At 38.8% G+C, this 25,823-nt stretch overlaps 1 protein-coding gene across 1 annotated transcript in view; it reads right to left on the reverse strand.

Moving 5' to 3' along the window:
* Positions 1-2,623: 2,623 nt before the first annotated feature.
* The window catches only part of STK33 (serine/threonine kinase 33), a 66,284-nt gene continuing 43,084 nt past the window's right edge, over positions 2,624-25,823 (reverse strand). The window contains exons 10-16 of the mRNA XM_075065159.1: positions 23,295-23,379; positions 18,937-19,012; positions 15,359-15,471; positions 14,999-15,084; positions 6,313-6,558; positions 4,685-4,768; positions 2,624-3,443 (exon numbers count right to left, since the gene is read on the reverse strand). Of these exons, the coding sequence (XP_074921260.1) occupies positions 3,276-3,443; positions 4,685-4,768; positions 6,313-6,558; positions 14,999-15,084; positions 15,359-15,471; positions 18,937-19,012; positions 23,295-23,379 (858 nt within the window). The 3' untranslated portion in view covers positions 2,624-3,275. The remainder of the gene's footprint in view (positions 3,444-4,684; positions 4,769-6,312; positions 6,559-14,998; positions 15,085-15,358; positions 15,472-18,936; positions 19,013-23,294; positions 23,380-25,823) is intronic.

A 25,823-nucleotide genomic window follows, 5' to 3' on the forward strand; every position in this document is an offset into this window, starting at 1 on the left:
AATTGTGCTTGGAAAACAGGAGCTGTGGCATGGAAATGTGATTACTGTGATTCTGATGGTTTACCATCAGCAATAACGGGAGGGTCCTTAGGAGGGCCCTTGGGGCCAGGTGACCATCTATATTATAAACAGCCAGCGGACCCCAATACCTGGGATGGCCCTTTTGCCAATGGGGCTTGGGCCCTGAAAGGCCATTATTGGATCTGTGGGTCCTACGCTTATCGCAAATTGCCTCCAAATTGGTCGGGAGTATGTTATGTTGGATATATTAGACCCCTGTTCTTTCTGCTATCTCAAATACAGGAAAATAAATTGGGAATCAAAGTATATGATAATCTAATTAGGAAAAAGCGGTTCGTGAACTCCACTTTAGCCGCCGGGAGCTCCCAAACCTGGGGAGCTCAGGAATGGCCCCCTGAAAGGATCATAAAACATTATGAACTGGCCACTTGGAACCCAAATAAGTGGATAGCAGGGGCAAGAAAACCCATTTATAACCTAAATCGAATAATTAGGTTACAGGCTGTTTTGGAAATATTAACCAACCAAACAGCCGCGGCTCTTAACCTTTTGGCCGATCAGTCGACTCAAACGAAACATGCAATCTATCAGCACCATATAGCTCTTGATTATTTGTTGGCGGAGGAAGGAGGAGTTTGTGCAAAATTAAACGCGTCTAATTGCTGCTTGCAAATAGATGATAATGGGAAAGTGGTAAAACAGCTAACAAGGGAAATAAGAAAGTTAGCCCATGTTCCAGTCCAAACATGGGGTGGGTGGAACCCAGACTGGTTCACTTCCTGGCTGCCACAATTAGGATGGCTCCAAAAAGGTTTTCTCCTCTTTGTACTCTTTATTATAGCCCTACTAATCTTAGCTTGCTTTGCTCCCTGTTTAGTTGCGTTAATCCGACGAATGGTTAGTCAAGTTGCCTATCAGCAAATGATGGCGCTATACAGGCCGGTAAAGGCCGACGATTGGGGGTCCTAAGTGCTCTCAAAATGCTTTTAAGGGGGGAATTGTCGGATCAAAGGTCAACCATCCTGTTTGGTCAACTATTTTGTTTTTCAGAAACCTGACAGGTCAGGGGTTGACTGCCTGTTATCTTAGTTGCTCCCTCCCTATAAGCACGTATGCTATTTTCCCATATATGTATCCACAATAGCCGGTAGCAGATGTATCCTGATGACCCCTAGAATGGAGTTCACAAAATGTATAGATTAACAAAATGTAAGCACGTAAGGTTGTTTGTCACACAGTATAAAAAGGCTTGCTCTGTGCTATTACGGTGTGTTTTCTCCTCTCGCACTAGCTGAGGGAAACACCCAATCGGCTGATTGACAATAAAACGTTGGTAACCGTCCCTCTGTCTTCCGTGCCTCCTTGGGGTAATTGAGTAGCTCCAGGGAGAAACGAGCCTATTTGGCTAACAAAGGAGGTAAGGCTTTGTGTGTGCTGTTAGATTTGGTTGTTGTTCTGTCTGGGTGCTCAGAGGACCAGACGTGCAACCAGGTTTCTCTCCAATCTCTCCGATAGAGGCTCTTATAAGTTCAGAATAGTGAGTACTAGGTAGATAAGGCGAGTTAGGCTTATGTTTGTTTTCTTTATTTGCAAATGTGTATTTGGCTGGAAGGAGTTCAAATTTGTTTTTTGCTGAAAGGATTTTAATTCGTACTTGTATACTTGGCTGGGAGGGTATTCCCAGTGTCTATAGCTGAAAGACCCTGTAAAATATTTCATTTAAATTTACAAAGATAATTTTTACGTTTTTCTCTCTTTAATTAAAAGTTTCTTGTTTAAGAACCTGATTATTTTTTATTCTGGTGTAGACCCCAGGGATGGGTCCAGATTCACCAGGAATTGGTGGGGAGAAGGAGGGAAGGGGGGAGAGAGGCTAATTTCCCTCTGTGTCAGGATTACTGTCTCTCTCAGGGAGAGGGAGGAGAGAGAAGGAGGGGGAAGGTGCATTTTCCTCTCTGTTTAAAGATTCAGAAGTTTGAATCCAGTGAATCTTCCAGGGAGGGGAAGCCTGAGAGAGGCAACAGTGGGGGAAAGGGTTTACTTTCCTTGTGTTAAGATCCAGAGGATCTGGGTCTTGGGGGTGCCTAGGCAAGGTTTTGGGGGGACCAGAGTGTACCAGGCACTGGAATTCCTGGTTGGTGGCAGCGCTACAGGTTCTAAGCTGGTAATTAAGCTTAGAAGAATTCATGCTGGTACCCCATCTTTTGGACGCTAAGGTTCAGAGTGGGGAATTATACCATGACAGTGTGACATCTAGGTTCTGACAAGAACAAAAGAAACTCAAGTATTTTTGTGGGAAATAAGAGAAAAAAATCTATTTGGTCCCCCAATACACAGTGAATGTCCTGAGCATAAGTGATTGAATAACTTCTAATATAAAGTTTTAACTAACCAAGAATTTGTATAGTTTGCTTCCCCAGTGGAACAATGTGAAGGTCTACAGGTGAGTCTTACCTTCAGAGAGAGGCACTGATTTTTGAACAATAGAATACATTCTTATTTTACACAAATGCACAACAAGCCTTAGCTTAACAGCACACTTCACTGTCCTTTTGAACATTAAGATAAATTACCATGTAAAGGCCATTATTCTAACATCTGCTTTTATTAGTATTTCATCAACACATCAGAAGTTTATCAGCAAGAACCACAGCAATTTCATCATATTTCAAAAATAAATCTCCCATTTGTCAAGTTTAAAATAAGTTTTGTAAGCAATCTACAGTGACCTAAAATAGCAGTAACAAATTTCATTGACCCAAGTATTTGTGCTGTAATGCCTAGAGCAACTTTATAAGCCATTTCCTAGAAAATTCTTATAGTGCAAAGGGCACAATGTTATTAGGAACTCCCCATTACAGATTCTGGCCTCTCATTTTTTCCCCATATGGGTTTGTGGCAAAACTAAATAATCTAAAGTAAAACATAGCAAGTGGATTCATATTAGTGAGCTACTCACATGCACAGTGCCTGCTAGTGTAGAACAAATAAGTTACATACCTATTTAGACAATTTGATAATCTGCAGTCTGACAACAATACTACCAGTGGATGTCCTCTTACAGGTTACGAGTTCACACTGCTTTGGAATCTTCTTCAGTGTTAGAGGAAAGCCAGAGCTTTCTGCTGATTACAGGGCTCAGGAGAGCATCAAGGTTAACAGTTCAGGATGTAATTGTCCATTTTTAAGCAGTGTCCTCACTTTGGCACAAGTAAGTTGCCCCATTTGTATGTTGTTCAAAGTTGATGGAAACCCTATGATTTCTTTTTGGTTCTAAGTACGGTAGCGGGTTTTGATATGTTTTTATTTCCCATTCCTTGGCTTGAAGACACAAAGGACTTTTCTGTCTCCCCCCTCTTTTCTTGACTGTCCTGATTTCGCCTTGAATTTGACACTGGAGATACTGACCTACCTGCAGAGGACTATAATTAAAAAAGAAGTTTAATATATATGTGTTTTTATGTTAACAAAATAATGGTAGACATCATAGTACAAAAAGCAGATGAGTTATGTAGTGGTACCATGCCAGTATTATTCTACCGCAATGTAAGTTATAAAAAAGTGGTTAAAGACAGTAAAGGACATTATAAAGTGCAAGAGAAGCTGATCTATGAAAAATGCAATTCTTTTCTTCTTCTATGGTATATTTGCACAGCTTTCATTCCACTAATCTAAAATCCCATGCTTTGGGGACAACACTACATTCCTAATACCTGTTTAGGACTACTTACATCCAACTGTAATTATCTGATATTAGTCTTCACTAGCCAGACTTCTGTAACCAAGATTTATGATTTTAAGGAATATAAGAATCACTATTATTGTTATTCAATTATCATAACAATCCAAATAATTTTAAAGCTCTTACCTTTATCCTTTATAAATGTGGTAACAAGGACTATTTTTTCTGTTCTGGGTCTTGATTAAAACTTGGCCAATGCATGAGTGTACCAATACTCTTCAGTTCACCAAGTTTTATTCTCTAATTTCCAGGTTTCTCATCTAACTAGAACTGATTTTTTTAAAAACCGGCTAAACAGATAAAGCAGTCAACAGCCATCCCATAAATCTCAATCATTTTATTTTTACTTTCTGACAAAGTGCAGTTAACTATTGTAAGAGCACTCTTTGGGCCACAGTCTCAGCTAGTATGAATCGGCTGATGACTTCAACGGAATGATGCCAATTTACACCAGCTGAGGAACTAGCCCTTTATGTTAATCTTTATAAATTTTCATTTTTCTTCTGCAAAAATCTCATCCTTCACTCACTTGCGCTGTACCCTTTTTAAGTCACAGAAACTTTAACATAGATAACACAGGATTTACCACAAAAATTTTAAAAACTAGGTGCTTCTTTAGGAATCTATACCTAGGAACCTACAACAAGTGGTCTGATTTTCCAAGATGTTAGGCACCCAAACTACCACTGATTTCAATGGGAGATGGTAGGTCTTCAAGCACTTTTGTTTCATAAGAGAAATCAATTATAAATTTTATTGCAAAACACTATTTTAAAAAGTGAATAAGAACTCACCTGTCCCTAGTTAAACACTATTTTTTCTCTTATTCTAAAAGTGTCTTAAAATAAAATGTCAGCAAAGAAAACAAACTAAGTAAAACTGAAGAAAATTGGAAAAAAGTGTTTCTGAGAGAACACTTACAGCAATGGATGGCTTGGGGGTTATACTCTTCTTTTTAAGTGTCCCATTTGGTAAAGCACTTGAGTTATTTTTTTTCTTGTTGACCTGTGAAAGAAAAATCAAGTGGTTGGAGTAATAAACCAAGTATACTTAGGAGGCTAGAAAAGGGCCTACAATATGTCTACGCTGTGATAAAAAGACCTGGACTGGAGCCTTGGCTCTGAGACTGGTGCCACACACTTTTTAATCGTAGCGTACACATACTGGATAGCCTCAAACACAGCTCTTTTGAGAGACAGATAGATTGATTAAATATTTAACTGACAAAAGTTAGACCCATTTATGAAGATTTTTATATACATTTTTTACTTGCAAGTTTACCAGCAGTAAACTTCGTACACAGCTCAGCTCTTGTGTGTGTGTTAAGCACACCTTTCCCTTCTGGCAAAATCCAGCTCCTTCCTCCAGTGGGGACCCCAGATCATATGGTTTTGGGAATAGTTCCACTGTATGGACAAGAGGGGGTTAGCATTTGGGGAGCCCAGCTCTGCATAGCTTGTGTATGTGTCTCTAGGCAGTTGGTTTGGAGGAACATGGTGATCTTGATAAGTGTGTACTCCTCAAATCCACAAAGCATTGCCACCACCCCTCTTCCCCCACTGCAGCAGGGGCGAAGTAGCAGTAGGAGCTACCACAGCATCCAGGCTACAGTTGCAGCTGAGGAGCAGCTCTGCAGTTTGAGTGAGGAGAGCATTTCTTCCCCATATCCCTATGGAGCTACCTATGCAAAGTCCAGTTATTCAGGGGGGTGGAGGAGCTTCTAATTCAAACAAGAATATTCTGCTCTGATATAGTCACAGCATTGCAGCTCCATATTCAAGGCGGATTCTCTGCTAAGTGGAACCGTTTCCAGAGCAGGAACCATCCTGTATAACAGTGAAGACTTCAGCGTGCTGCACAGGAACAGTCTGCATTTTGATCAATAAATCTAAGACACAGAGGTCATAGCTAATGCAGAACCACCGGCATTTGCATTATGGCTTTTAATCTCTTCAGGCCAGGGATTCAGCTGCATGCTATGAAAATTCAATATTTTAAGCAATAAATCATCTGAGAAGTCAAAGCAATGCCTATTATAAGCATTATACCTTGGGTTTCACTATGTCACTAGTGGTTTATACATATGTTGCTTGCGAACTATTGTTTACCTTACTTCCCCCAGGATGGTTTCATGTGACTCCGACTTACAGAATGCAGAAGGAATGTGGAAGAAAAGAATAGAGTGTCCATCAGAGATTTTTCCTCATCTGCCCATAATATAAGTTTCTTAATATCCTATTCCTTTTCTGTTAAGTTTCTGCATACACACCAGCTTAAGGGAGTGAACAGGAACAATAGATTCTTAAGGAATTGGTATTCTGGGTCTGGTTTTGTTTCTCTTCAGAGGATAATTGTACAGTACACAGCTCATCCTGTATCCTTGTATTTATTCAGATTCTGTACTCTATGTATAAATCTTTCACTAGGTTCCAGTGATCCTCTATGGCACTAGGTCATGTTCACCATTCCTTACCTTACCGATGTATTGCCCCCTAATAATACTTAGCACTTATATAGTGTTTTATTTGTTCAGAGTATTGCACATATACCTGTTTTGTTGGTGTACAGGGTTTACTGCTCCCACTCTCTTTTTCAGTCTCTGCACCAACATCTGAGTTGCCATTGCTGCTAACAGGACTTTCCAGCTCTTCAATCATGTTATCCTGATTCAATGCAGTAGATGGACTATTCAGTTCTTCTTCCACATTGCAAACTTCACCAATGTCCAGGTTGTTATTCCATTCCTTCATCAGCTCTAGGACATTAAATGGTCTCTGGACAATATGTGTTTCACCCTACATGGTAACAATTGGTTGTGTTTTTTTTTCACTTACTGACTCTAGAACACACAACATTAGAAAATTTAACACCAAAGTAACTTGCCTATTTGCTGTAAGCTCTATATCTGAAAACATGTGTTTTTGTATTGCTTTCTACCTGACCCAGATCCCAAATACAGTAAATAAATGCCAGAATGTCCTCTATTTAATACTATGGCACTGTTTTCTGAAGAGAGGGGTATGGTTTGAACCTCACCCACCCCAATGCAAGCAAAATATTAGGACCAGAAACAAACAGTAGAGCCTGAACTTCTATGGAACCTCCACAAAGAGTGGGGGAACTTCTATGGGGTCAGAGGAAACAGTGCTGTGGAGGCAGCACTGCCCCTTTTTAGATGCATCAGGTTCTTGTTCCCTCTGCTCAGGCAGGCAGAGGAGACTATAGAAACCTAAATAATTATTCTATTTACCATCACTTCACCTTGCTTGTGCAACTATGTAAAGCCTATACCATTCATTCATACATTCTCTCTCTCTGTGTTGTGATTCTGAAAGTCTGGAGAGAAGTTCAAATGTATGACGTGTGCGAGGCAGATTTGCTTTGAACAGTAAAATCTGTCTTTCTGTTGAGTTTTTGAAAAGAGTTCTAATAATAAATAATACTCTGTACATATACCACCTGTCTTTTAAGAATCTCAGTTTTACTAGCATTAATTGGAAATACAGAGTTGTTGTGTAGTTTAATTACCTCCTCTGAACAGATAGGTAAACTGAGGCACAGAGCATGTGATTTGTCCAAAGTCATATAGTGAATCAATGGCAGAGTAAGAAGTAGAATGCATGAATCCTTACTCCAAGTCCTCGATCTAATTGCTAGACACAATATGTCGATTAAGAGTTCTGACTAAGACTTTATCTTTTTACACTTGAGTGATAGTGCCTGGAATGAATTTCTTTTGTGTGAAATAGGGCACATGTGCAGAGTAAACTCGAAATGGATTCATTTACTTAAATCTGCAATTAAATGTGGGCAAAATGGATAGCACAGACACTAAACTAACTACCTCATTTGCAGGCACAATCAGGCAGTTAAATATGTAAGTATATTGAATTGTACCCACAAAATCAGGCTGAGTTTAGGCCTTTTAAAAAAAAATCTAGGCCTTAAAGAGCTCCAGATAATTATATAGCACATAAAGAGAAGTGGGAGTTTGTATTCTGACAATTTTTAAGAAAGTGGAATCATTTAAGTTAATTGTCTGTGTTGGCTCATTTGAACACCTGTTGAGTTTAATTGGCTAGCATCTGGTGCTAATTGTGGGTAAAGAGAGTCATGGATTACTAATTGGCTGTCTTTCCATTGTTTCATTTTCTTTCGTCTTCCTTTTCAGCTTTTTCTGTTCGGGTTTTAAGAGTGTGTATTTCAGTAAGATTCAAGACAAAAAATGAAGAGATGTCCAGTTATTTGTGAATAATGTAAGATGCGGTATTTCCTCCAGGAAGACACCCAGCACATATCTAGAAGGACACACAGTTTCAGCTTAGTGAGCACCACTAGACTGCTGATCTTAAAAGCCAACTTGCCCCACTACAGAAAACGCAGGAAAATTAAAAGCTCATCAGTGAGAATTTTCAAGAGGAAGCAGAGAGGTCTGGAGAATGTTAATCAGAAACCACAGTGGGAGATAAAATCTGGGTTACAGTAAAAAGAATGAGTCACAGATATAACCAGAACTAACAATTTCACTAAATGCTTTTCAGTTTAACTGGTTCTGTGAACCTGAGATTTAAAAAGAACAAAAACTCCACACAAAAACAATTAAAACACTGAAAAATACACTTCTGCACACAATAAGGGCAACAGAACTGGGCACAAGAAAAGGCAATGGCAGAAGGGAACTCGATAGTTCAAAACATAGGCTCTGTCCCTCTGATGATAAAAAGAGCCACATATCTGCAGCAAGTGCTGAGTTCCCTCCATTCCTATAAGTCTTCAAGTCATTAGGAGTTAACACAGGGCAGCACTTCTTTGGATGAAAATATGGAAGAAGTCATGACTGAGTCTTTATAAGGAAACAAATTGTATATTGCCAGGGTAGCAAACTCCTGTCAGCTGTTGAGTCACATTATAGAAGCAACAGTGGAGTCTTCAAATCAGGTTCGAGATGTAGTAAGTTGAAGAAAAAGATGTCTAAACGCTACTGACACCATGAGGAAAGTTGACAGAGGCAGCTAAAAACTTTAAATAGACTGATAAATGCGGTGAACCCTGAGGAATTTTACAGTTAAGAAGCTATGGAGCATTTTTTTTTAAATAACTAACAGAATACCTGTATAACCAAGCATGGGGGAGCAAGAATGTTGCCTCACACATACTTAATATGACAAAAACACTCGTTTTTATGATTTTCCATTCAGAGTGAAGTGAGAGACAATGATTAGCTAAGAGAACTCTGACTACATCTGTAAATATATAAGAGATATGTTCATTAAAAAGGAAGCAGGAGCTTCTCACCCACAGCAAATGCAATATAAACATAAAATAACTAACATGGGATAAACTTGCAAGGACAGCAGTAAAATCAACTAGCAAACGTAGTTCATAAAAGCAGAAGGGAAAGTAACTGGAAAAATTATTGTAGAGAGCACTGTAAAACTGCTTCTCTTCTTGAAATGTGTTATTAATAAAATACACTATTTTGTGTCTAGTGGAAAAATGTGGAAACCAAGTTCTGAACTCAGTTGTAGCATAAAAGATGTCTATGAGAGACCAACCCCCATCTCTGTTTTAAATGCTTTGACCCTCATCACTCTTTTCAAATGCATGCTCTATAGAATCACAGAAGTCATAGGGTTAAAATGATTGTCAGATGGGTCATTTAGTCTCTCTGTAAGCTGGTGCTATTTCACCATCCCAGGAAAGAACTTGTGCCATGCCTGAGTCTATTCCAGGCGTCTGCTTCCGGGCACAATTTATTGTTCAAACACAAAACTTGTAACACTAAAACAAAGCAATTTCCCTGACCAACACAGGATGCAGTCCCCAGAGACTTTTCCTTGGCCTCTCTCAGCCCCCAGAAAAAGGACATACCTTTTCCTTAAATACCTGGTTGGGCTATGTTGCAGACAGGTAGTCCTTATCCCTTTCCTGGACATTTTACCCTGTCACATCACTCCTTTGCATTTTTCCAGAACTGATAATGTCATGATCATTATTCCTGATAGAGATGGATCAAGTCTAGTAGTAGTAAGTATCAGTAATAATGGCAATTCCACCAACTCCCTTGGTAATCTGTCCCATTAGGTAAAGGGTTTTATTATTTAAGTTTTCCCACTTCACTTTTTGTTACGTTCTCTTTAAGTATTATGTAATTCTTTATTGCTCTCTGTCCATCTGTCTAGCATCCATTTGATATATAGGGAGAGGGTTTTTTTTTAACCCGGCATTTTGTCACTTCCTTCTGATCTGCTGTTTATTTGATATAATTGTCTGTTTTCATCATCTTAAACTCTGTTAGGACTATTCCAGCAATGACTGCACCAGTGTAAATACAGAGGTAAAATAACCTCTCTACTCCTACTCGAGATTCTCCTGTTTTTGCATCCCAGGATTGCATTAGTTCTTTTGGCCACATTGTAACATCAGGAGCTCATGTTAGGCTGACTATCCACCACAATCACCAAATCTTTTTCAGATTCACTGTTTCCCAAGATAGAGTCCGTTGTGCTGGAAGTGTGCCCAATATTCTTCGTTCCTAAATGTATATATTTGCATTTAGCCGTATTAAAACACATACTGTTTGCTTGTGCCCAGTTTACTAAGTGACCCCCTGAATCAGTGACCTGTCATCTTAATTATTTACCACTCCCCCAGTTTTTGAGTCACCTGAAAACTTTATCAGCGATGATGATGTGTGTTCTTTCAGGTCATTGATTAAAATGTTAAGGATAGGGCCAAGAAACAATCCCTGTGCGACCCACTAGAAAAAGACCTGCTTGGTGACGATTCCTCCTTTACAATTAATTTTGAAACCTATCAGTTAGCCAGTTTTTAATTCACTAAATGTGTGTCAGGTTAATTTTATATCCTTCCTGTTTTTTAATCATCATGTTGTGAAGACAAATGCGTTACAGAAGTCTAAATATACTAAATCAACACTATTATTTTTAGCAACCAAATGTATAATCTCATAAAAAAAAATCATGTTAGATTGAGAGGATCTGTTTTCCATAAACCCATGGTGATTTACATTAATTACATTACCCTTCTTTAATTCTTTACTAATTGAGTCCCATATAAGTCACTCCATTATTTTGCCTGGGATCAATGCCAGGCTGACAGGCCTATAATTACCCTGGTCATCCCATTTACCCTTTTTAAAATTTGGTACACCATTAGCTTTTTTACACTTCCCCAGTACTCCATGATTTATAGAAAATCAATATTAATGGTCTTCTGAGCTCCTCAGCTAGCTCTTTTAAAACTCTTGAATCTGGACCTGCTGATTTAGAAAGCTTAGAAGCTTTAGTAGCTTCTGTTTAACATCCTCCAGAGATACTAGTGGAATGAAAAAAGTGTTATTACCGTATGATGAGACTATATCATCTGTTTCTTCCCAAATAAAGAACAGGAATATTTATTGAACAACTCTGCATTTTCTGTATTATTATTTATAAATCTACCATTTCCATGGACCAATATCATTGTCGGGATTATTTTTGTACCTAAACTATTTAAAAAACTCGTTTACTCATTGTTCTGCTCAGCATTGCAAAAACTAGCTGATTTTGGAGACTACAGTATAGGCTCCTAAATCACTTTTGAAGCTCACAGTTAGGCTCCTAAGGCAGTTAAATGCATTAATTGCCATAGGAAAGCCACAATTTCTCTGTGGTTCAATTTGCCCATCTATATAATAGATATAAATAATACCAATCTATTTTACAGAAATGGTGTACGAGTTAATCAGTTACAATTTGATCCTTTAGCTTCCTTTCTGAGGCAATGCCTAAATAATTTAAAAATCTGGGCTTTATGGCATTGTATAACTTTAGGAACATGCTTAAATGCCATTGACTTAAATGGGAGTGAAGCACACCTTTATGTAATCTGCAGAATAGGGATGGGTTTAAGCATGTGCTTAAATGTTTTGCAGAATTGGGGCCACAGATTAGATACCAGAGGTTTTTTTAATGAAGGTTGATTTTGAGAAGTTTGTAGCCAAAAGAAATAAAATATCTCATTGTGTGTGTGGAAGTTTATACTCAGAAAAATGCTGTGCGTCCTTGTTCTGCGTCAAGTAAGATAATGTACTGGTAATTTCACCACATAAAAATTGTATCGCAGTACCAGAAAATGATAAAACATCCAAACTGTGGAAGAGTTCACCTTCAACAGTGCTCACAGACTGAACCAAGAAAAAAAATATTAATAGCAGGGGAAAATCCAAACCCCTTGTTTGAAAGGAAACAGCACCCTCTGCCAGTCTCAGTGCTGAGCAAACACATCAGACATTCTCACAGTGGACAGTGAAGCAAAAAAGAGATGTAGTACCTTCGAGCTTAAAATATACAGCACTAGACAGAAAGGAAATGGAATATAGGTTATGTGCAAGTATCAAGGTTGAACAGTTGATAAGAAATTATAGGATTGCACTAAACTATACACATAATAATAAACTATATTGGTTCTAAAAATTCCTAAAGAGAATTATATCAATGATGTGCAAAATATAATGTACCAGCAGATCCTTTAAGCACAACATCCTAGTTGCCATACAACTATTCTCCTTCATCTGACCTTAACAAGATTCCTCTACTCCGGTCTCTTTTTTGCCTATTTTTTCAGACGATGAAAAGGGAAAGTGAAAAGGGTTGGGAAAAGCAGCAAAACGATGTATATAAAAAATAATCAAAACTAGAAATAAAATTGTATTAATAAGTATTTGTAAATAATTAATCAGCAATCCTTTGCACAGCCTGAAGCCAAACTACATATCGTCTGAATCAAACAGATAAACTTCTGTGATAATTACTATCTAAAACTGGTTTTAAGGTTTGCTGATTTAACTGTAAATGCAATGTAATTCTACAGTGAATTTTGTTCATTATTTTGCCACATTTATCTTTGACATGTCTCTTTCTGTTATGCAGGATAACTTGTGACTGTATAATTTCTGGGTACAGGTGGTTGAGATTTTCTGGTGGGAAATTGTAATGCCAAATGCATTAACTCTTACGCAGGAACTCATGTGTCACTTGGCACCGAGGGGTTAATTTTTTATTTTTTTATGCACTACAAATCTCTACATGATATTGCACTTTCATGTTACCCATCTGGACACTTCAAAAATCAAAAATGCTATCAATGCACAAGCATGAAGTAGAAACTAGTGGCCTGATTTTCAGCATTGAGCACCTACAACTCCCACTGAAGTTAAACAGGAGCTACAGATCCCTCAGACATCTTAAGGAACACTGAAGACAACACATAAGTAGTATCACTTATCACTGAAAGTCCTCACTTCCTCACTCTACACTCCTTAGCAAATCTAGCGAGTTTCTTATTGGAAACTGAAAAACATTTAACTACTCCTCTTCTAATGCCACAATATCAGAGTCTCATGTACAAGACAACAAATGTTTGGGGCAAATTAAATAAACAGTTTACTAATAAAAAATAGTTGCAGGACTCAGGTCTGAACAGAGATAGCATATATTCAACAGAAGTCCCATCTAAGTTTAAGGGAACAGCCATGTTAAATGCACCCATTCTTTAAACAGAGTCAGTTAACATGAGTATTTTCTTAGAGGTCAGTTATGCATTCCCACAGCTTGATTTATAAGAGGTGGTAGGAGAGAGATTGCTGTCTGCAGCACTACTGGTTCAAGAGAGTTTTGTCATGAGAGAACAGCTTTGTATTACGCTTGGAACCTTGTAGCTGGGATTCTCTTCAATCAGCACATCCCCTGGTCCCTACTTTTCAGTACACTCATCCTTGACAGAGGAGTGATTGTAGATGCCTTCTGTAACTACACTTCCCTGACCAGTGGACTTCCTTCAGGTGGGGGGTTGCTGTCAGGGTCTGTGATAGCAGAAGCCAATATGATCTTGGGCTAAAAATCCATCCCATTATCTATAAAAATCCAAACTTGACAGAGAACCTGGGTTACTGCCCTGTGCTGAAACTAAATTTGCAGGTGTTGGACACATAATTACTACCAGTAATTATAAAAATAATTTACATGGAGCTTGTTTGTGGAAAACGCATAGCTAGATCTGAGAAAAACTAGTCTCCTGCCTACTTTTTACATGAAAAAGAACACAGTAAATTAAGTCTAGTGTTCAAGAAACATATAGTATGAAAAGGAAAGGTTTATTATGAATTAGAGGAATGTTCTGTTTGAATTTTGTAGCTCCTATACATGATTTACACTAGAACTCCACTAATGTACAGTTTGGTAAGCCACAAACCAACAATGAAAGCAGATTTCCAGGTCCACAGTTTACTGATGCACAGAACAGAGAGGTTCTCTTGGTATGTCAAGGCAGAATTAATATAGGTGTCATCACATTTCACAGGCCACTGAGGGAGTGTCAGGGTCAGCCACCGCCCTGCCCCAAGAATTCACATGACAGCAGTTGGTTGTCTCCTCTGAGATCTCCGTGCTGAGCTAGAGCAGGGCCATTTTATTGCTGCTGGAGTGGCTCTGCTGTGGCTGAAGGAGTGACGAGAAACTGGTAGCTCATTCTGAGTAATGTATAGAAGTTCTACTTCCCCTACAGAGCCAATGATTCTTGATAAGCGTCAGATGCCTCTGTGTCCTCTTAGCATTGAGCCCAGCTACAAGAGCAAATAAAGATGACTATCACTACTATTTTGTTGCTATCTCCCCATCTCCATCCCTTCTGACCTTCCAATGAGCTGCATAATGGGGTGCATGTGTTTTGATAACCACCTCAGTGTTCAATATTCTCATAGTGTAGATGTTCTGCATCATAGTGCAGTGATAACAGAACTTAGAGAATAGGTTTGGAACTCCTAGGTTTTCTTCCTGGCTCTGTAACTCATTTGTCTAGGGAAAGTCACTTTTGTTCTGTGGCTCAATTTGCCCATCTAAAAAACAGGCATAATTATATTGACCAACATTACAGGAATGATGTGAGATTTAATCAGCTAGGACCTGATGCTGTACTTCCTTATGGAGATAAAATACCCTTTGAAGTCAGCATAAATTTGCCAGGGTAAGAAACACGGTCTCAGACCCTGGTAAGAAACTAAGGGCCTTATCCAAAGCCCACTGGTGTCAGTGCATATACTCCTACTGACTTCATTAGGAATTGGATCAGACCTAAATAGGAGGCTATGTCTGTTTATTTATTGGAAAGGACAGAGGTGACACAGCAGGCATGGCTGGAACGTCAAAATTCAGTTAGAAAAAACTCAAAACTTACTGTTATCCACAGGTTATCAAGCAATTCATTAGCAGTGATTCGGTGGGCAGGATCTACTCTCAGAAGTAGCTGCAGTACATGTTTAGCTATAAAAAGACACTTTGATAAATCTCCTTTCTGTTAATTATAACAAACCCAACACATCTCCCAAATGTCTCTGAGTACTTTAATTCAGTAGAGAATATCTTACTTATAATGAGATGAAGTTAGCTCATGAAATCATTTAAGTTAATTTTTTTTCTTAGACTCACTTTTACTTTTATGAGAAAATTAGTTAAGGACATCCAAAATACTGTAATTGTTTGCTGAGTTCATTGTTGTACTATTGGTGTTTGTTTTGTCAGATAGTTTAGTACTTACCAGCCTCACTAACTGTTTGCCAGATTGGATTAATAAAGTGCAGTTCTCCTTTCTTTATTAGTTCAAAAAGTTTTTCTTCTGAGCTTGCTATAAAGGGTGGGTCACCACATAATCTACAACAAAAGTAAGGTCAATTAATAGATTCTTACCATTGTCCCCTGACAAAATAACAGATAAGCAAGATAAAACAGACCAGTATGACTGGAGAAGGTTCAGAAGGGATCTACAAGAATGTTTCAAGAGCTGAAAAATATATTTAACTAGGCGAGATTAAGGGGTTTATCAAACAGCAGGTTAAGAGGTAACTTAATCACAGTCTCAGTCACAATCCACAAAGGCAGAAGATGACTAATATCTCATAGATTTTTAACCTGGCAGACAATGGTGTAACAAAATCCAATGGCTGGAAACTGAAGTTAGAAAAATTCAAATTGGAAATAAGGTGCAAATTTTTAACAACGATAATAAACTATTGAAATAATTGACCAAGACACGTGATTGATTCTCTATCAGTTAAAGTCTTTAAATCAAAACTGGATGTTTTTCTAAGAGATATGCTTTTGTTCAACCACGAGTCATTGGGCTCAATTTAGGAATTATTCTTCTGTGGTCTATGTTATGCAGGTGGTCGGACTAGATGATTATCATGGTCCCTTCAGACCTTTAAACCTAATAAATTGTTTTGCATGAGATTGTTCAAACAGTGAAAAACACAGTCTCAGCCCCCAAAATGCATGAGTTAGAAAGAGCCTAGTTCAGTTCTCAGAGCCCAGGTTGAGTTTGTGGCACTAACATTTTTTTAAATCTCTAAATTGAAAAAGATTGACAAAAAGTCATTGAGAGAGAGAAACGTGAAAATTCATGATGTACTTTGAGCAAAGTCAATTTTCAGGAAAGAACTGCACTATAAGAAATTAAGTAACTTTGATCTTTTTAAATTTGACATTTACTATATGTAGTCATATCTCGACACTTTATTGAGCTACAGAATGTGGATAATCTAAACTAATGTGTCAACAGAAAAGTGATTTAAGAAAATAAATCTACAAAAGTGTCAGAAAAATATCTAGGAGATATATGTATGTGTGTGCGCGTGCATGAGTGTAAATAATTTGTGAACACAGACATCCCTGGCATTTCTCTGCATCAGATAAATTATATAACAACTTTCTTGATAGTAGAGTAAGTACAATATTAAAACAAATGACTAGACTACATGGTATTGGACTTCATGTCTGCCAATTCAGTTTACACTTAAAGGAAATAGTACAACACAGTATTACTACATTGTGTTATTTTTATCTCCTATATTCATTATATACTGACTTATGTGGAAAGAAAGAAACAAATGAACACATTTAAAACAACGCTGGGCAAATAGTATGAAAACATTTGTGCAAATATTAAAAAAAATGAATTTCCTTTGCCTATGTTCTTGACCCTTTTGTGTTTGGTTTCTGTGAACAATCTAGTTCACCGGCAGGAATGTTCACAGAAACACCAAATTCTAAGAGATCACAATATAATTTTCATGGAAAGTAAATTTTGGACTTGTAAATGCGAAGTTTTTACCATGGAAACTAAAGTCTACAGAATGATGACCAAATCAGATAGTTTTTATTCAAAACATAGGTCATATATTTCTGCTAACAACGAGAAATTAAATTTCAAATATTCATAACAAGTTGCTTGTGAACAATCTACAGACAAAGATTTACATGGCAAATAATTTCAAATAGTGATTAAATTCTGCTCGTGGACTATTTGAAAAGAGAAATAAAGCCTAAATTCATCAAATAAATTATTTGCCACAAATTAAGTTTTTAGCTCTATCTCAAAACACAGAAATAGCAACTGAAATGTAGTTGGCATCTCCTAATGAAGGATGTCTGTCACTTTGTATCAAAGTACAGAATTATTATCCTGGGATTTTTTTTACTTTGTTTTAATTTTTAATTTTGTTAAGGTAAAACATAAGATTAATATTTTAGCACTTTTTCCTCCACTAAAGCTTTAATCTCAAAATCACTTTTAACAAAAACTGCTCTGTTCTCTTTTATCCTCCACTATTTTTTCCTCTTCCTTCCCCAGCACTTATCCACATAGAACTCAATTTCAAGTAAAGAAAGAATTTTAAGCATGACTTCATTTTAATCTATGATGCTATAAGTACTGGACAGTGACAGGGTTTGTGTACCCCATATCTGCTGTCAACTATTGGTTAGCTATGAGCAATGTATACACTATCCATGGGGCATGGACGAGAGAAGGAGGGAGGCTATATTTGCCTCCTTAGGTAAAAGCCTTACCTATAGGGTAACATGTTAGCTAGCTGTCTATATTAGTACGCTCTGAACTGCTTCAAAGCAGTGCTGATTGCAGATAGGAAAGAAAATCGTTACCCCTACCCAGTACACAACTGGATTTAGGCATACACTTAGCATACTGAGCAACAAGAATCCTTTATTCATTAATAAACTAACATATTTCTACACGTTAATGGACTCTCCTCATTGATTACTGTTGTACATGATTCTATCACTACATGTTAAAATAGAAACGAAACGGAAAGTTTAAAGTACATCTCCACTTAAATTATATATAAAAATGCATCATGCTGGCATTGTGCCTTTATTCACAGACAGTCCTGTGCATTATCATTCATGAAAACTGAGTTCATGAGTCACCTTATTCCCTCCAGATAAGTAGAGATCAAGCCTGTCGTGGCAATAATACACTTGGTGTCAGGATGGAACATGTCAAAGGGAGGCATTAATAGTAGCCTAGAAGGGTCAAAGTTGTAACAGTGGCAGTAATAGTTGTAATAGCGTCTTCAAACCCATTAAGGGAAGACCAGAAACTTGTGCCATAAGGGAGAGGGAGGTGCCACTAGCAAAAACAGAGTTAACAGAAGAATATCCTACTGCTTTCTCTAAAACTATTTTCAAATTAAGCAATAAAAAGAAATGTGAAATGGATTCTATTAACTCACGTACAGTGTGTTCAATCTTGTGCTGTCTACACAACTAGGTGTGAATTAATGCTACATTGGTCTAACATTGTTGCGATTATAAAATGCTAATTTAAAAATATTTATATTGCTAATTAAGGAATAAGGTCAGAAGTTCTGAGCTGTGACTGTTACCAACACAATTCACTATTCTGAATTTTACAAGTTCTGAGCAGTGGATTGTGCTGATTGCAGACACAGCTCAGAATTCTTATTAGCCAATCAAATCACCCAATTTCTAATGCCCATTTTAGAATACATTCTATCGTATTGAGTTGTGCAACTATAATTACTGCCATGCCAACATTAACACCATAAAGTAGGACCATAAAACTGATGATGCATAAACATAAAAAAGTTCACATAACACAATACACACTAGAAATTAAAATAAGAATACAGGAATAAAAACTACGATGAGGCCTTCATTATGTTGCAAAAAAAACAAAGGTGGGTTAGTTGCAAAGTAAAAAAAACAATTAAGTTTACTTTTTATTTTAATGAAAATTCATAAGCAGTTTTATTATAAAGGGACAGTAGATTTATATTGATTTTACAAACTACTTACAGCATGTACATAATGACGCCTATGCTCCAAATATCACACTGTTGGCTATAGTCATGGGCACTGATAACTTCTGGGGCTACCAACCAAGCAGAAAAAATAATATTAATAATAGAAAAAATTACTTTTAAATGCTTAAACACAAACATGAAAAATGTGCTGGTGTGTTATAATTTATTCCCCTATGAAAAAAAGAACCAACAGCAGATATTTAAATGAATAATGTACAGGCTTTAACAATTCATGTTGATGTGTCCTCACTTTTATCATTTAGCTGCTAACAGGATTGTGACATTGTGACATTAACTTGTGACTAAATGTGGTATTGTTTTTCAAGTCGTAAATTGTTAAAACATTATTTATAAAATACTGATTTAAAGTACTGCATGATACCACATAAACATGTTTCTTTTCTGAAAAATAAGTGTAATATATAAGAATATTCACGTTTTCTTCATAAGGCATAAGGGTTTTTTTGGTAGCATATTGTCTAAAATATATTGTGTACAGTGTACAAAAAATTGTAAAATTAACAATCCTGAAAATAAAAATGTTTTTGAATACTTCATTGGCTTTACATCTTTATTTCTGTGTGTACTAGATTACAAAATGCATACACTGTAACCTATTCACTAATCATTTTTATGTTGATATAGCCGTATTTTTAAAAAAAATGCTGCTTTGGAGCCAAATTGGTGGTGGTTTATCTACTACACCATGGGACTGAAGGTCATGAGTTCATTGCACTCATTCCCAGAACCAATGAAGATGACATGTTTTGGCCCAGAAGAGAAAGGAAAGCTAAATGCTTCATGCATCAGTACTCCAACCTATGCAGCACTGAAGCAAATTGACACTGGCTGCCTTAGTAGCTATTCTCCCACCATTTCAACAAATTCTGATCAACTATCTCAACCTCAATAACATTTTAACATACTATTTAACATTCTGTTGTCATTTAAAGTATCCTTTTCAAAGCATTTGCCTCTTGGTTTGAAGATATCAAGCTACAGAATGTACCTTAAAATACTGTCATATCATCACAACTGGTACACAAAATGTTAAAGGGAGTATTTCCATTGTCAGTATTTGCCAAATTTATCAAAAGCTATAAATCAAAATATCATCTCATCCTTATATTAGCTAATCTATTATACTTTAAGAATATTTTAATACTACCATTGATCTATTCTATTAAAAGCAGAGAAAAGATGGCTACATTGCAAAGTGCAAGAGCTGGAGAATTCATACAGTTTCACGTCTCCAAGAGAATAAAATATAGAGGGGCAGATTCTTCGCTGGTGTAACTCCAGTAAAGGCAATGAAATAACATCACTAGAGGATGTGGCCCAAAGCATTTCTAAGTGCCTAGCTTGTACTTGTTACACACACTGAACAGGAAGAACAGCTATTTCTAGATTAGCTATAAGGGTTAGCTACTGATCACAAAGTAATTTCATCGTACACAGAACCCTCTTTTTAAAAAATATTTTGAGATACCATTTTTTGAAATGCCGGTGGGGCTAAATTTTTTATTCTTCATTATCTTTCCCAGAAGGAGATCTGTTTTTACTTTGTTAAACAATTCACAGTCAGCTAATCAATCTGTGAAATTCATTGCCTCAATGTATCATTGAGGCCAAGAGCTCAGTAGGATTTGAAACAGAATTAGATATTGGATGATGAGGACATCCACTATATACAAGATAAAAAAAATGTTTAGACGGTCATAAGACATCTACTAACTGATTTGGGAGGAAGAAGGGAGTTTTAACAAATTTGACCTACGGGCAGGTTACTCCATAATTACCAACTTCAATATTTCTTTCAACGTCTTCCGAAGCACCAGATACCAGTCACTGTCAGAGATAGGAACTACCTTATGGGTGGTTCTATGTGAAGCAATATTAGGCCACGTCTACATTAAAAAGGTAAGTCAAACCAGTTATATCACTCAGGGGTGTGAGAAACGTATACATTGATCAACATAGTTATGTTGACCTAAGTCCCAGTGTAGACAGCACTAAGTTGACGGAGAATTCTTCCGTTGACGTAGCTAGCGTCTCTTGGGGAGACAAATTAACTACAGCAACAGGAGAACCCTTCTTGACGCCCTAGTGAATGTTGACACTAAAGCGCTGCAGCGGTACAGCTTCAGTGCTGCAGCTGTGCTGCTGTAGCAGTTGAAGTGTAGCTAAAGCCTCAGTGTTTAATCCTTTTTCCCTTTGCATAGTTTAGGAAGATTAGGGTCTCCATGTCCTCCCATTTTATCTGAGGGAGGTTTGGGGTGGTGGTGATGTACGTGAAATTTTAGAAGCACAAGTTTCCTGTTTCTAGTTAGGACCTTTAATTTTTAACAAGTAATGAGCATGCTGAAGGCCCAAGAAAGGGTTGGGATTCTGCTTTTGTGGGAATGGGGGATAAGTCGATGCCTCTTTCCCTTAGATCCACAGTGTGAACTCTCTCTGCAAGACCTCAGACCTTTCTAGCCTGCTCTCCAGCTGACTGGAGAGAGGAAGGACATCTGAACAAACATTAGTCATGTAATCTGTTAGTATCCAACAGCTGTGTTACCTTTGTTACACTGGGTGCAAAAATTCAGCAAAATGCATTTCTAGCCTGTGGAATTCAGTGCTACAGGAGAAGCCATGTGTCATAAACAGATAGCTAAGGGTTAATGTCTCTTTCACCTGGAAAGGGTTAACAAACAACACCTGACCAGAGGACCAATCAGGAAACAAGATACTTTCAAATCTCAAGGGAGGGAAGCCTTTGTTTGTGCGTTTTTTGGGTTTGGCTTTGTTCTCTCTGGGTCCTGGACAGGACTAGAGGTGAAACCAGGTTTCTGCAATCTCCCTGCTACAGTCTCTTATCTATTCAGAATAGTGAGTAAGTAAAGGCGGTTATAGTCTTGTATTTGTTTTTTCTTTATGTGCAAATGTGTAGTTTGCTGGAAATATTTTAAATTGTATTTTTCCTGGATAAGGCTGTTTATCCATTTTTTGTAAGCTAATAGACCCTGTAATATTTCATCTTGAGTACAGAGACAATTTTTATGTTTTCTTCTTTTTATTAAAGTTTCCTTTTTTTTTTTAGAATCTAATTGATCTTTTGGTTATCTTGTATAGGACACCAAGGAATTGGAGGGAAGAAAGGAAGAAAGACAGGGGGGAGGGAAAATCTGCTCTCTGTGTTTCTCTCTCTCTACGGAAGAAGAGGGGGGAAGGGAAGTGGGTTATTTCCCTTTGTGTTGAGACTCAAGGAATCTGAGTCTTGGGGTCCCCAGGGAAGGTTTTTGGGAGACCGGAGCTAATCAGGGGCTCCACCCAAAGTCCTGATTGGTGGCAGCACTACAGGATCTAAACTGGTAATTAAGCTTAGAGGATGCATGCTAGTATCTCATTTTCTGGACGCTAAGGTTCAGATTTGGGAAAGAATAAATACTATGACACCATGAACTTAGTAGGATTAAAAAAAGTGAATTAAACATTTATATGGATACTGTGAACATTTACATTACGCAAAATAGGATATGAAGTTTTTAAGGAATATAAAGCCTCATGCTTCAGGACACAAAGTTGGTCACTATAACTGCCAAGGGTTAGAAAGAAACTTCTCCGCTATTATTATTATTATCCATTATAGTTACTTGCACCTCTTTCTGAAGCATATGGTACAGACTACTGTCAGACACAGGATATCAGACTAAACCAGGGGTGGGCAAACTTTTTGGCCTGAGGGCCACATCAGCGTTCCAAAACTGTATGGAGGGCTGGGTAGGAAAGGCTGTGCTTTCCCAAACAGCTTGGCCCCTGCCCCCATCTGCCTCCTCCCACTTCCCACCCGCTGACTGACCTCCTCAGAGCCCCCGACCCATCCAACCCCCCTGCTCCCCATCCCCTGACTGCCCCCTGGGACTCGCTGCCCCTTATCTAACATCCCGCTCTCCATGCCCTTACCACCCGGCCTGGAGCTAGCCACGCCACCACACTGCCCGGCAGGAGCTCGCAGCCCTGCCGCCCAGACCGCTGGCAGCACGGCGAGCTGAGACAGCAAGGATGGGGGGACAGCAGGGGAGGGGCTAGGGGCTAGTCTCCCCAGCTGGGAGCTCAAGGGCCGGGCAGGACGGTCTTGCAGGCCAGAAGTGGCCCACGGGCCATAGTTTTCCCACCTCTGGACTAGACTGGCCTGATCTAGTATGCTGTTTCCTATAAGGGAAGGGGAAGCACCTGACAAAAGGAGCTTAGAAATAGGCACCTCTACATGGCTATTTGTGGGCAAGAAAGAACACAGAGCTATAATTGCATTTCTTCATGTGATAAGAATAAACATTCATAAATTGTATGAACTGCTGAACTTACCCATGTAGGTAGGAGTCCCACACGTAGACTGAAACATGCTTTCGCTACCACCTGCTTTCTGTACAGCTAAACCAAAATCGGTCACCTACAGGAAACCAACACAGTAGTGAAACTATCCATACTGACATGAAGCTGAAGTTCTTCTGTCCAGCTTACAGTTCATTGTTTGTTGCAAAACTGCTGTAGTCAGAGATAATGGAGTTTGACTGGACCTCTCAAATCATCCCACTCAATCTCCTACCTCAAGCTGGAAGGACTCTACCCCATTCCTTTCATACATGTCTGTTACTTTGTATCAAACACTGCTAATGTTTGTTACATAACTTGCTAGGCAACCTGTTCCACTATCTAAGCCTAAGATATTTAAAAGGTTTTTCCTGATATTCAAGATAACCTTAGAACCAGAGGTCATCAAAAAGGAATACACCAAGGACAATGGACAAATTCCTGTTAACCATTTTGCTTTCACTGTTGATAGGGCAGGCTGGGAGGCTAACCTAAAATCTAGTACAGATAGTAGAGGCAATAATCAGATACAGTCCATGGTGGGGGTAAGTAGGGAGAAGGCCAGAAGTCTAGAAGGAAAGTCAAGTGAAGCAAAACCAAAACTTCTGGAAAAATCAAAGAGCTGTTTATTAAGAGCCGCACAGAGTTTGGACTGCTGCAAAAAACAACTCCTTACTCTAGCAGTGACTAGATCATGCTCCCATGTGGGTCCACTCCTTGCAATGATTGCATGTTCCTTGCACAGCAGTAGGAAAGTTGAGAGGGAGGAGGCAGCAGCAGGGGAGAGGGGCTGTTGAAAGCACACTTCAGCTGCCTGAACCAGAGAAAAGAGGGCGAAGGCTCTTCTGCAGCTCTTCAGAAATAGTTGCTTGGCTGGTCTGCAGCTTGGGTCCACTGCACTCTGCTTTGCTTAACACATTCTGCACTGTACTCCATGTGTTTATGCTTGCCTGTTAAGTCACTGGTGGCTCCCTTAACCTCACAGGCTGGCTCTTTAACAAAAAATGGCAGGAGATGGAAAAATAACAATTTTTACAGGAAGTTCTGTGGGCAACGTTCTGTTGGTCTGATCGAGACCTCAGAGTGGGATCCCAGCATTTCTGTTTTAACCAAGAAATGAAGACAGAAGCTGGGGAAATTGGTCTGGAAAAACCTCAAACACCTTTTTATTTATTTAGTTAGTTAATTATTGTTTAAAAAAACAAATTAGAGGTGTATTCTATATGAAAAAGATGGTTACTCACCTTTGTAACTGTTGTTCTTCGAGATGTGTTGCTCATATCCATTCCAGTTAGGTGTGCCCGCGCTGCATGCACGTTCGTCGGAAGACTTTTACCTTAGCAACACTCGGTGGGTCGGCTGGGCGCCTCCTGGAGTGGTGCCACTATGGCACCGGATATATACCCCAGCCGACCCAGCCACTTCTCAGTTTCTTCTTGCCGGCTATTCCGACAATGGGGAAGGAGGGTGGGTTTGGAATGGATATGAGCAACACATCTCGAAAAACATAAGTTACAAAGGTGAGTAATCATCTTTTCTTCTTCGAGTGATTGCTCATATCCATTCCAGTTAGGTGATTCTCAAGCCTTACCTAGGCGTGGGGTCAGAAGTGAGTGTGGCAGAGTGCGAACCACTGAGCCAAAGGCTGCATCATCTCTAGATATGTTGGACAGACATAGTGGCGCAAGCAAAGGTGTGCAGGACCAGTAGCTGCGCGGCATATTTCCTGGATTTGGTACCATGGGCCAGGAAGGCGGCTATGAAGCCTGAGCTTCTTGGTCAGAATGTGCAGGAATGATGGCACCGAGGAAATGAGCCAAGTCATAGCACAGTGCGGATGCATGCCGTCACCAGAGGAGATACCTCTGGGAGGGGACAGTAGGCTCTTTCATCTGGTCATCACATGCAACAAAGTAGTTGGGGGGATTGTACAGAAGGGCTTGCATCCGATCAATATAAAGAAGCGTGGAGCGCCCTACGGACATCTAAGGATGTAACTGTCTGTTCCGTCAGTCGTGCTATAGAATGAGGCTTCGGGAAGAAAACCGGAAGAAATGTCCTGATTGGTATGGTCAAGAGCCGACACCATACTTAGGGAGGAACGCCGGATGTGTCGCAACTTCACTGTCCTTGTGAAACACAGTATAATTGGTGAGTCGGACGTAATGCCTCGAAGGGCTCGGGAGAACTCATCTGGCAATGTTAAGTAATCTAGGAAAAAACTGTCTCCAGGACAGGATGTAGGCAGCAAGCACTTGCCAACAAGCCTCGAATGGGTAAAGCATAAGCCTGGCTTTATTACTAGTGTGGTGAGGGTCCCAGCTAGGGGCAGCTCGGTCATACTGAGATCCGCTCAGCCTTGGCGAGAAATCTGAGTAAAGACTGTATAGGTGTAGAAAACATGGGAGTAGCCAACTCCTCCTTGGATGGAATGTGGAGTATTGGCCGGCCAAGTGCTACCTTCAAAGAAGATACCGCCAGGCCTGCTGCTTAAGGACAAGAGGTAGTCCAAGATAGTGGGGA

Source organism: Chelonoidis abingdonii, chromosome 4 (assembly GCF_003597395.2).
Source record: "Chelonoidis abingdonii isolate Lonesome George chromosome 4, CheloAbing_2.0, whole genome shotgun sequence".
In the NCBI taxonomy this organism is placed as follows: Eukaryota; Metazoa; Chordata; order Testudines; family Testudinidae; genus Chelonoidis; species Chelonoidis abingdonii.